Source organism: Cynocephalus volans, chromosome 6 (genome assembly GCF_027409185.1).
Source record: "Cynocephalus volans isolate mCynVol1 chromosome 6, mCynVol1.pri, whole genome shotgun sequence".
NCBI lineage: Eukaryota > Metazoa > Chordata > Mammalia > Dermoptera > Cynocephalidae > Cynocephalus > Cynocephalus volans.
The window spans coordinates 15247986-15261283 of NC_084465.1; the positions used below are offsets into that span (position 1 = coordinate 15247986).

At 35.7% G+C, this 13298-nt stretch overlaps 1 protein-coding gene across 1 annotated transcript in view; it reads right to left on the reverse strand.

The window, feature by feature from the left end:
* The window catches only part of MGAM2 (maltase-glucoamylase 2 (putative)), an 89189-nt gene that overhangs the window by 8905 nt on the left and 66986 nt on the right, over window positions 1–13298 (reverse strand). Inside the window, exons 37-44 of the mRNA XM_063101002.1 lie at window positions 11336–11469; window positions 11025–11059; window positions 10806–10922; window positions 10074–10222; window positions 9884–9968; window positions 9413–9469; window positions 8874–8998; window positions 7574–7662 (exon numbers count right to left, since the gene is read on the reverse strand). Of these exons, the coding sequence (XP_062957072.1) occupies window positions 7574–7662; window positions 8874–8998; window positions 9413–9469; window positions 9884–9968; window positions 10074–10222; window positions 10806–10922; window positions 11025–11059; window positions 11336–11469 (791 nt within the window). The remainder of the gene's footprint in view (window positions 1–7573; window positions 7663–8873; window positions 8999–9412; window positions 9470–9883; window positions 9969–10073; window positions 10223–10805; window positions 10923–11024; window positions 11060–11335; window positions 11470–13298) is intronic.

Genomic DNA, 13298 nt, shown 5'->3' on the forward strand with positions numbered 1-13298 from the left:
TCTCCTCTTTGAAATAGTGCTTAGCTGACATCTACTTTACCCATTCTGTTAATGTGGCTTCTATAATTCCTCCTATTTCTTAAAAGTCAGTTTCACTTCATGTTCTACTCTTGGCCCTTGTCAACATTCCATCTTGTGCCAATATTCCAGTATATTCTCTCCCTGAACCAACTAGCTCTCTCCTAAGATTTATAAATTATCTCCACTCTTGTGGGAACAAACAGGTATAAAACCCATATTTTTAAATTTTGTCTTGGTTAGAAACACTAAACAAACAGTACAGCCTCTTTTGGCAGTTCATGAAGAATTTTTAAAGAATGTGATTCTGTTAGCAAGATTATTTAAGATTGTCCTTGAACTAGCCATTACATCACTTTATGTAAGGAAAATATAACAAATAGTTACAAGTCTGTTAGAAAATTGAAATCAAATCTATATTTACACTGTATATTAGTAGTTTAAATTTGAATTTCTAAGTCTGTTTGGAAAAAAAGTGTAAAGAACTTCTCCGTAAAGTTTAAAAATTTGAAAGTTTTAGGGATTATTGATTTTTAACATTGAGACTAAAATATATTTTTACAGAAACTTAAAATTTTGTAGAAAATGGCTTTGATCTCTTACCTTTTTAAAAACATTGCTTATAAGGAGTTGCTTTTACATACTAACTGCAGTGTTATATTAGCCCACTATGACATCACTCATCTAGTTCTAATTAGCTCAATCTATATAAAAGGACTCTCTGGATTCCCTTAAAACATTAGTCCTCGACCAGCACTGATTTTTCCTCTCTGGAGAATTTTGCAATGTCTAGAGACATACCTGATTGTTACATCTCTAGGATGTGTGCTTTTGGCATCAAGTAGGAAGTGGGCAAGTATGTTGCCAAACATCTTATAATTAGCATCCCAGCTATCACCAACAAAGAATTCTCTAGCCCAAAATGTCAACACTGCTGAGGTTAAGAAAACCCACTTTAAAATAGAGCTCTTTCTTGAAGAACAAAGTTGGAGAGCTCGGGCTTTCTGATTTCAAAACTTACTACAAAGCTACTGTAACTAAGACAGTGTGGTACTAGCATTAGAGATACAGATCAATGAAATGCAATTGAAAATCCAGGAATAAACCCTCATATTTATGGTTTATTGACTTTTTTGATAAAGGTGACAAAACAATTTAGTGAGGAAATAATAGTATTTTCACAAATGGTGCTGGGATAATTGTATATCTACCCTGCAAAAGAATGAAGTTAGACCCCTACCTCACACCACATATAGTAAACTCAAAATGGATCAAAGGCCCAAATGTAAGAGCTATAACTTTGGTTTCATAAATATAATACAAAAAGCACAAGCAATAATAGGAACAATAGATAAATTAGACTTCATCAAAACAAAAAAGTTTGTGCTTCAAAAAGGCAAAATAAAGTTAAAATAAACATGCTGAATGACAGAAAATATTTGAAAATTGTCTATCTGATGAGGGACTTGTATCTAAACTATATTTTGAAAAAAACACGTAATTCAATAATAAAGACAATCTATTTTTAAAATGGTCAAAGACTATAAAGAGTCATTTCTCCAAAGAAGATATACAAATGGACAGTAAGTATATGAAAAGACATTTAACCTCACCAGTTATCAGGGAAATACAAATCAATCAAAATCACAACATGCTACCACTTTACACCCACTAGAATAACTGTTATAAAAAATACAGATAATAACAAGCATTGACAAGGACATGAAGGAATTGGAACCCTCATACAATGATGAAAGGAATGAAAACTGGTGCAGCCTCTATGGAAAATGGTTTGGCACCTCCTCAAAAAGTTAAACATAGAGTTACCATATAACCCAGAAATTTCATGTCTAGGTATATACACAAGAAAATTGAAAGAAAAATGTATCTGTACTAGAACTTGTACTCAGATGTACATAGCAGCATTATTCGTAATAGCCAAAAAGTGGAAACAATCCAAATGTCCATCGACTGATGAGCAGATATACAAAAATATACCATATATCCATACAACAGAATATTATCGAGCTATAAAAAAGGAATGAAGTACTGATACAGGCGACAACACAGATGAACTTTTAAAACATGCTAAGTAAAAGAAGCAAGTCACAAATGACCACATACTGTATGATTTCATTTAAAATAAATGCCTAGCATATGTAAGTGCATAGTGACGGAAAGTAGGGTATTGGATGCCAAGGGTTGAGTTGTCCAGGGTTAGGAAGAATGGGGGGGGGGTGAGGGGTTCTACCTAAGAGGTACAGGGTTTATTTTGGGGTGAAGAAATATTTCTAAAATTGATTGTGGTGATGGATACACAATTCTGTGAATATACTAAAACCATTGAATTTTACATTTTAAATGGATGAATTGAATGGTATATGAATTGTATCTCAATAAAGCTGTTACCAAAAAAAAAAAAAAGCTTGAGTCAAGATCCAGAACTGAAAAAAAGGAGGCATTTCTTTTTTATAAAAATTTATTTCTCAAAAAAATAAAGTTTCAGACTGATTATCTTTAAATACGGTGGATGATTTCTATTTGTCATGGTACATTCAGGTTGATAGCTTCATTCAATTTCTTAGTCTTTCAATCATGGCATCCATATTTTTAAACTCCATTTGGCCATCCCTACCAGGAGATCCTACAGGTATCTCAAACTTGAAGTGTGCAAAATTAGTCTCATTATCTTACTATTTTTTTAACTGGCTTAATCACCCATGTTTCCTACCGTGATAGTGGTATTACTTCCTACCTGTTAACCAACTCGTAACTGGCATGGTCTGACAATGCAGATGGTCTGCAGTCATGTTGGTGAGAGTGTTGCTGACGTGATGCAGTGTTGAAAGCTCATCATGGGTACTAACTCCTTCTATTGTGATTTCTTGCTCACCAAGCAAAACTTTGATTAAAATTTCACGTTTCACATGGACTAAATTTGAGAAAAAGTATGTACTTTCAAGAGAGGGGAACATTATAGTGCATTTAATAAACACAGTTCTTAAATTTATAAGTGAGCCTGGTGGCATATTATTTTCTTATAAGGCTCAAATCCTGCCACTCCCTGGAAACCTGACTTAGCAGCTGTAAAACCTCCTTTTTCTGACTTTTGGACTTCTTGTCTTATTAACCACGCTGATGTTAATGTAGAATATCTCATCTTAAAAGTTTACAATGGAGTTTTATTTACCTTGCATTTTAATGAAGAATTTTATTTAGAACCCATGTGTTAGCAATGTTCTATATATATTAAATAATTTTCTATGCATAAAAATTTACAATAAGTGGAATCTAATAGTTATTAGAAATGAGGAAATGCAGACAAAGAGATATGGTGTAACTTGCTAGAAGACATACAACTAGAGATAGACTGAGATGGTATTTGAACACAGATCTATTCAATTTTAGAATGCCACATGCCTCTCTATATAAGAGTTTACTTATCAGATTGATTGTTTTAAAAAGAAAGTCTAAAGACTGAACCGAACTCTTAAAAGAGAAGTCAAAATAACTCTTAAAAGAGAAGGAATAGGAATTTGTTCATATCTTTCTTTTTAGCAAGTTTCAACCTATAAATAGGCAACTAAATCATTTGGAAAAAATCTCTCCTATACACTACATTAAATGAATATAAGGTTATATTATTCATACACTGTTGAGAGATAATTAAAATGTTATTTACAATACCATCAAAGACTTAGAAACACTTAGGGTACATTTAACAAACCATGTGCAATACCCATGCACTGAAAATTATAAAACATTGCTGAGAGTAATTTAAGAAGATCTAAGTAAATGGAAATCATGTACACATGATAGGCAATAAATAGATACACAGACAGTTGGATAGATGACAGATATCACAAAATTGGTTGATAGAATCAAAACAATTCCAGACAAAATTCCAGCAGATTTTTTTTTTTGTTACTGTTGTTAAAAATTGACAAACTGATTTAAATATCTGTGTGAAATACAAAGGAGCTGGAATAGACAAAATAATTTTGAAAAAGAGAAACAAAGTAGGAGAACCTTCCAAATCTGATTCCACAACCAACTTTAAAGCTACATTAGTCAGAGTGTATGATATTGGCATAAGGATAGACATATACATCAATGGAACAGGACAAATAATCCAAAAATAAAGTCTCAGCTACATAGGACCTATTGATATATAAAAAAGGTGTCAAGATAATAATATAGGGAAAAGACTGTGCTTTAGAAAATGTGGTGCTGAAAAAATTCGATAAAAATATGGAAAAAAAAGGAATCATACATGCATGCAAAATTTAATATAGACAATGGTCCTAAATGTAAAGTCTAAAACTTAAAGCTTCCTTAAAAAAAAAAAAAAAAAATGAGACAATGTTTTTTTTAACCTTGGGCTAGGCCAAGACACAAGAAACAAAAATTATAATAGAAAAGCATGCATAAGCTTATTTTTTATCAAAATTAAACTTTGCTTTTTGTAAGATGCCATAATGGAACTGAAAAGGCAAGCCACAGACAGGGAAATGCAAATCGTTCACCTAATAAAAGACTGGTATACATAACATTTACAGCTCAATAATAAAAAGACAAAGAACACAACCAAAATAGGCAGAGGAATTGAACCGATAACCTCACATAAGAAGACATACAAATGGATGGGATTACGTTCTGATAAATTCAACATAAGTTGAAAGTATCATAAATCTTAAATGGGTGTTCTACACACTTCATAGGATGGGGAAACACAAAACATGATATCCAAAAAATGCAGGCCACACAGTCCGCTGTAGAATATTGGTTGTTTACCCATGTGATCACGTGGCTGGCTGGGAGCCGCTGCCCAGAATTGCAAGAGAGTATCACACTGCATATCACCAGGTCAGGAAAATGTCAAAATTCAAAATTCTAAGTACAGTTTCTACTAAATGTGTATCACTTTTGCACCATTATAAAGTCAAAAAATCGTAAGTTGAACTATCCTAAGTCAGGGGCCATCATATATATCTCCCGTAATAGTCACAATTTTTAAAACTGAAAATACCGAGTGTTGGGATGAGGATGTAGAAAACTTGAACTCTCAACTACTGCTGTTAGTAATGGCAAGTAGTACCCACTTTAGAAAGTAATTTGGCAGTTTCCACAAAAGCTAAACATACACTTGTCATATGACCTGGCCCAGCAATTCCAGTGGGAATTCCATTCCAGGTTTTTACCCAGGAGAGATAAAAACATATGATCACAAAATGACTCATACACAAATACTCATAACAGATTTACGCATAATGGTCCAAAAATGAAACAACCGAAATATTCATCGATAAGTCCATGGATAAACAAATTGTGATATAACCACACAATGGAAGGTTATCCAGGAATAAAAAGTAATTAACTCCTTTCAAGTGCAACAACATGGGTGAATTTAAGAAGCATTTTGATAAGTGAAAGAAGCCAGAACACAAAAAAGAGTACACACTGTATGATTCTACTGATATAAAACCTACCGGAGACAATACTAACCTATAGTGACAGAAAGCAGAACAGTGGTGCCAGGGCCTGGAAGTAGGGATTGGGACTGGGGGAAGTTGACTGCAAAGTATAAAGGGAACTTCTGGGGTTATGAAAATATTCCGTATCTGATCGTGTTGATGGTTACACAACTGCATACATTTGTCAAAACTTAGAACTGTATTGTCAAAATGGATACATTTTATTTATTCAAATTAAACTCCTAAAGTTGATTAAAAAACAATAATTTCACTTCTAAGAACCTACCCTATGGAAATAATCTGAAATGCACACCAAATTTAATACTCAAAAATGTAATTTATAACAATGAAAACTGAAAACATACTTTATAGAGATTAATTATACAGTTAGATAAATTATGGCATATTATTTCAATAGAATATGGTAATCATACTGGTGTTTATAAGGAGAATGTAATAACATCTATATGTTTCTGTCATGATGATGTTAAGTGAAAATAAACAGGATTCACAAATTAAATACATAGTATGTTTCAGCTATGTAAAAAATTAAGCATTTTCTTAATATAAAAGTAAAAGGCAATAGAGCAAAAAATACTAAAGTGGTTGTATTATTTTCTAATTTTATATCTTTAAAAATGTTTCTTTAATGAGAATATATAATCTTTATAGTAAAGAAAAAAAAAAAAAGAATGACTTAGAAACACCAGTAGTAAAAAACAAGCTATAATTTCAGAAAATGTGGCATGTTGCAAGTTTAGAATGTTCTTGTCCACAGTAATAAGCAGTAAAGAGTGAGACTTGGTTTGTAACAGTGTGTATTTCTATAAAAATGTCTGAGGAAGAGAGTGTTTTGATTATAATGACAAATCCCAATTATCTAAGGTAGAACTAGCACATCGCCTGACTAGGGAAAGAACACATACAAAGTAATATTTTGTTGATATAAGTATCCTTTTGGAAATACTTGATTTCCAATTTACGAGTCACCAAGAAATTTTCTAAGCTCCAATTTGTCTCCTGAGTATGCCTACTTATGAGGAAAAGGATGCCTGATACAGGTGTCTGGTCTAAATAATAGAGCCATGTCTATACCCTGTTGAGAATGAATTAACTGTCAGCCTGACATCTGCATCCACACTGTTTTACCAGAGTGAGACAATTACGTGGAGATAGATCATCCATGGCAGAATCTATAACATCAGGTTCCTGAACTTACGAAGCTGGGGTCCACACCTGGTCTATAATAATTATAGTGTAATATATATGAGCAGACAAAAGTTGCAAAAAATTCTCTCAACATCATTGCCTTATTGACAGTAGCAGAAACAGAGATAAGTTTTTAGTTCCTGCTAATTATATGCTGAGTTGCTGTGGTATTGTTAACGGAAGAGTGCCTCCAAGAAAGCGCAGTCGCTCAGAGAGAAGGAGAAGTCAGATGATTTATTAAGCCAGCTGACCCAGGGGGATTAGAATTCCAAAGTCCTGAGCCCCAAGTGTAGGGTGAACTCAATTTATATACCCTCTCAAATAAGCAAGCAAACAAGTATTTCTATTGACTCCCTGCCTGTATCCAGGCAGGGCCCCCTAAATCGGGGGTCTTCTAACAAGTGGTTAACTAGGTTAACAGCTTTGGGTAAGGGGCTTATCACAGCTGGCCCAACGTTTCACAGCTGGGCACAAAAACAGGAATCTTGGTCAAGGAGCGAGACTACTTCTAAAGAGTGAGTGCAAGGTTTGAGTGGGGGTCTTCTTCAGCACAAATTAAGAAGCAACTTTATCTCTTGCCTGTACAGGAAACTGCTGGTAGTCTGTGGTTTCTGCTAAGTCCTCTCACTCACACAGGAACACAAGAGGGGGTGGGAAACCGTCAGCTTTGGAAACCGCAGAGCTACAGAGCTTAGAAGCTGCATTTTCAGCTGTTTAACCCTTACCACAACCCTAGATACTTTTTACATGCAGGCAGATATTAGCTAACACAGTGAAAACAAGGATTTAAACAAGGGAAGGACACGGGATTCAGCTACTTTCGTATGTTTTTTCTGAGTGATGTACAAGAACACTGGAAGGTTCGTACTCACCGATGCTTTCTCCGTCATCCCAGAACACCTGACCTTCAGCACTCCCATTTTCATCCAGAGCAACAGTCAATCCCATAAAGTTTTGTCGACTATCAAAAAACATGAGTTATTTTTCTCCATACTGCAAGAACGAACAGCTTCTGTTGAAAATATTACTTATCCAGAAATAAAGGTAATATATTAAATATGAACATAAAGTTCTAAAAATAGGTTTTAAAAAAGATAAAATAAAACACTTGGAAATTAATGGAAAAAATTTTTAATTTAATAAAACATTTGGTTGAACTTCCACTTTCAAAAATCAAATACACATACTTTATACATATTACAAGTAATATGATGAGATGTGAATTGCCTAGGAAGAACCCCCCCACCAAAAAAAAATACCAACAAACCAACAACCAAAAAATGAACCTTTCAGATTGCTACAAAATGTTGGTATTCACAGCCCTCCACGATCTGATCCTAACCTGCTTAAAATTTATTTATTTTATTCCCTCCCTTATCTATGCTCCAGTTAAACTGAATGGTTTACAATTTCCCAAACACAGCTAATTTTTCTCCTTTAGTTCTTTAATCATCCCAGAATATCTGTCCCCTCTGTCTTCATACATTCAAATCCTATTCATTATTCATGACTCAGCTCAAAGCCCTCTTTCATATAAAATCATGCTTTACACACAAGGTTGAAAGTTAACGTCGCTCTGTTTGAGTTATTGTTGTACTTATGTGCCTCTCACAAAATAACATGTTCTCCTTAATAAATGATTTTAGATGTATTTTTATATATCAAATGCACATGAATATACATGTATATGTATATATGTACATGTGTGTATATATGTACACATACATTATATATATATACATTGTATATGTATGGTCAACCCATAAATATATATATTGGGTATACTTTGGGTTGACCAATGTACACCTGGGAATGAGCACTAAATCTCTGGATAGACATCATGAGTTGAAGAGTTCATTAATATTCTCTTTCTCTTTTTTTTAATGGTGTGGAAAGAGAAACATGCTATGCCCTCAAAAATATTTTCTCAGGAAAATGTTTCCCTGTGACACAGGTAAAGACCTCCCCAAAACCAACTTCACGAAATCATCCTCTTCCAGATCCCACTCAGAAGGCACTCACAGAATGCGAATAAAAGCTGCCTGCAATTTGGTTTACTTATCCACATAGATCTGGTAAAGGTGGAACAGCCAGCCTTACAGGTGGCTACAAGTGGCTGTAAGGCTACCTCCTTATGGCACAGCAAGGCCATCAAATATCACCTCTTCTTACCTGGAGTGAGTGTTCATTGCAGGCTCTTGCCAAGGCAGGATGTAGCCTCCTCTGACATGAAGGTTGATGTGGTCAAGGGGAGCCTGCAGGATTTTCCACTCACCTGTCGATTCATCACCAGATTCCTAGAAAGGAGAATATAGGCAAGAAATCATGACAGATAAATAGATTAAATAAGTGCATGCTTTATTACAAGTTCTTTCTTTTCAAGGAAGCATGTTGGAAAGTCAGAAAATCACTGCAAACTGAAGGAGAAAATCACTGATTTTCAGATTTGCTTAAGACTCTGAAAATATAGTCTTTTTTCTGTAACTTCAGAAAGGTGGGTATGGGGGTGGGGTGTCAACATGATATAAGTCCTTAGATTTTATCTATTTATATTTTATGCACACTTTCACTTAAATAAACCTTGCCAAGGCTGAAAAGGTTGAAAATTATTGCTGTAGAAAACACATGCCTGGAAGTCAGGAGAGATCTCTAGATATTTCTCTAACCTGCATCAACCAATGTGGTTCTTTACAAAATATGTTAGTTCTTACCGTGCTATAGTCATACCAACGGGCTCTGGGAAAATAAGCATGGATCTCAAATGTGTTCTGAAATGTAAAAATCAACGTCATTATTTCCAATAAGGAAATAATTTCATTTTAATTTTTAGAATATTTTTGGCAGAATTAAGATAAAATAGAAATTTTATCAGTGATTTTAGAATTTGAGAGACTTTATTAAAGATTCTGGGAAATACTTATTCACACAAAAAAGTAAATTGTTGAGAAAGTAAATTGTTAAAGAGTACAAGGTGACAAAATTCTAAAAGCAAAATTAATCGGTGTTGTGAAGATTTCGTTCGTGGAGATGTAGAAAAAAGAAAAAGATCTCCTTCAGAGTCCTAGAAAGGCACTTGCCTGAAAATAGTGAGCTGGACAAGGCAAGATGATCTTTAAAATGTTTTTCTTGTGACTTTAGATTTATGTGATTGGAGGGTTTCTGATCTATGATGACAAACTCACACTTTCCAGCACAGGGCTGATTAAGAGGGCAGGACCCAACAAGAACTGACGGTCTATATCCCATGTTGTGTTGTCATCTGTAAACCTTAAAAAATAAATGAAAAGTTCTCCCATACTGTTACGGCTGTCACGGAGGGTTATTTACAAGACATGCCCAGACCTGCTACTTAGGGAAAGAGGCGATACTCACTCGTGGAGAAGGGGTCGGACGACAGTGCTGCCCTCAGCGTGAGCTTTATGCATCAGAGTGTAGAGATAAGGCAGCAGGGTATATCTGGTCTGGAGGACTTTTCTTGAGAACATCTCGAAGGTTGAATTCCAGGCCACAGGATCTTGTCTCTACAGGGATAAAGGAGCATATAAAAGATCACGTCTTCTTTACTCCATCTTGGTGGTGTCAGAAAGGGATTAGTGGACACTTATTCCATGTGTAGTCTGCACACCACTTCTCCCTTTATTTCTAGCCTAACCTATCCCCCACCATGGCCACCCTACAAAACTAGAGCTTCTTGCTTCCTCCTCTTGATCACCATTTCCTAAGTTATCCGCACAGGTCTGGCTTTGGCCCTGCACACATGTACAGAGATTAGTGTCTATGCAGCACTGACATATCTTGGATAAGTTTGAATGAAATACAAATTCATTATTCTTAAAAGCAAAGGGGGCTTCTTTTATTTTATTCCCCATGAGGGAGCTAAAAAATTCTCTCCTCATAGGTACTAATCACCCAGGAGTTTTGAAAAAGTATATTTTAGAAATTGTTGATAACTCAGGGGTTCTGAACTTTATGAGTTTTCCAGGAAATGGAGGTTCTGGAGATTTTTATGATTTTTCTCAGGAAATACATAAGATACTCTTGAGGGTTAAAAAGAAATTATGATCTGAGGGTACAAACAAACTGCAGCATGAACTGCTTCCTCACCCTTGTCCCGATGGTGTTGTGGTTCCTGGAAAATGGATAAAATGCCCCCAGTTGCATCCAGCGAATGCACATCTCATATTCAGCATCTCCAAAGAACCCACAAATGTCTGCTCCTGTCTGAGAAGATGCAAAATCAGAGCATGAGGTGGGCTTTTCTTGGGTTGCAGGTACACTGAAATCTGGCTGGGTTATATTAGTAATGGCCCCAATGTGACTTACATAAGAAATTCCAAAGAGACTGAACTCCATCATGCCTGCAATGAGAAGATATGGCTATGTTGGATGAATAAACACTCTGGGGAAAAAAGAGAAGGCTTGACCTGACTTTTCCTTGCCCCATTAGAAAGCCATGGATCATTCATCATAAAAATATTGAAAGATGGGTGTAAATTAAGACTGACACCCATAGAGAACTCAATTCTTGTTGGTTTTACTGCTAGACAATGATCTAGATACAACCAGGCAGCTGAACAGCACGCACTCCAGTCCCCTCCTGGCCAACAGAGGTCCCGGGGAATAAGCCCACACACCAATGATAGATTTCCCCAGCTGGTCCCACGCAGCCGTGTTGTCTCCCAGCCAGTGTCCTGCCCAGCGGCCAGAAGAGGGGAATGTGGAGCGGCTGATGACAACTCCTCGCTGCCCTGTCACCTCCTGCACGGCTCTGGTTGGAGGGGAACAAAGAGGTGAGTTTGAGGATGGACACTAGTTTTCTAACAGTAAAAGGAGTGCAAAAAAACCTTCCTCTTGAAGTTGTGAGACAGTACACATGAAAGAACCAGTATAATACTGGGACAGAGGAACTGTTCCCTAAATAGCTGTCCTACCCTCACCCTGCCTTCCTCTTACCTCCTCACACTGCCCTCTCCTTTTACCTCCATGTACGTAACTGGCTATTTAGATTTTTTTTAATGAAATCTATATTTTAGGCACAGATATATGTCTAGTTGTCCTGCTGTGAAGTTTGTTAGCATCACTTTTAGAGAACAGATTCTTAGCATCACTTTTAGGGAGAAGATTCTTTCTGGAAAGAGGTTCTCTGGCTCAGAATGGAACACCTTTGCTGCCTCAGGCTCCAGGCTGCAGCTGCTCTCTGTAGTAAAGTTCTACGGCTTCCATCCTCTTTGGCAAAGGGTAAAAGACATAGAGGTAAGGCATTTAAGTTGACTGAAATGGCCTTAATGTTCCCCTCAGCTTGACTAAATTTAGATAGGCTTCTTCCTACCTCCCTTTCTTGGAGCATTTACTTTAGAAAAAATGTAACAGCACATTATTTCTCTGTCCCTTTAAATCTTTTCATAAGCTGCTTGCGAGAATGTCTTTCTCAAGGATCTGGCAGCCACCCTTTTGAAATGTAATCGTCAAGGAAGATAGTATCCCTATCTCCCAGTCTCTGTAGGAGGATAGGAGCCTAACTTCAGCAGGGCACCTTGGCTCAATTTATAAAACCACTCCTGTCATGAAGACAGGAGAAAGTTTGCTTTTCCTTTGCAGGTGGTCTACATTTCTCCCACCTCACCTCTCAAAAACTCTCCAGACTTTTGTCTCAACAGAGTTGAGCTCAGACTGAGTCCCTCTTCTGTATTGCAATAGCCTTGAATAAAGTCTTCCTCACCTGTTGAACTTTGTTAAAAGTTTTCCTCTGACAAAGGAAATATTTTGAACAATCACTGGCTGACTATCAAATTGTACTCATCCAGGGGCATTCCCAAAGAAGCTAGGGTTAAAAAAAAAAATTAAAAAGAAAAGGTCGAGAGAACTCAGTGGCCATATTCTGCAGGAGAGTACAAAATCTACAGAAATAGCTAGAAAAGTTGCTAAACAAATAAGCAACAACGAGTAAAACAATAAGAACAGCAAGAGCAACAACAAACTTTGCAGAAGATGAGGGAGAGGTTTTATGCCAGAGTTGTTGCAATTTATTATCTTAAATGTCTAATTTTTAACAAAAAAAATTGAAGAAAATAAATGGAAAAATCTGTCATGTATACACAGGAAATAAAGTAGGCAGCAGAAAATGTTGCTAAGAGATCTTAGTAGATAAAAATTTTAAACTAGCCCTTATAAATATGTTCAAAGAACTAAAAGAAAACATACCTAAAAAATTAAAGTATAAGAATGATGTCTCACTACATAGAAGATATCAAAGAATAAGAAATTATTTTTTTTTAATTCTGGAGTTAAAAAATACAATGACTGAATTAAAATTCACTAGAAGGACCAGATTCAATATTATATTTGAGCTAACAGAAGAAAGAATCAGCAAACTTGAAGACAGGTCAGTAGAGATGATCCAGTCTAAGAAACACAAAGAAAAAAAGAATGAGGAGAAATGAACAGAGCCTCAAAGACCTGTGAGACACTATCAAGTGTATCCACACACACTTAATGGGAATCTCAGAAGGACAAAAGAAAGGAGAAAGGGGAAGAAAAATATTTGAAGAGATAATGGCCAGAAACTTGTACATTGAAAACTACAAATTATTGTTCAAA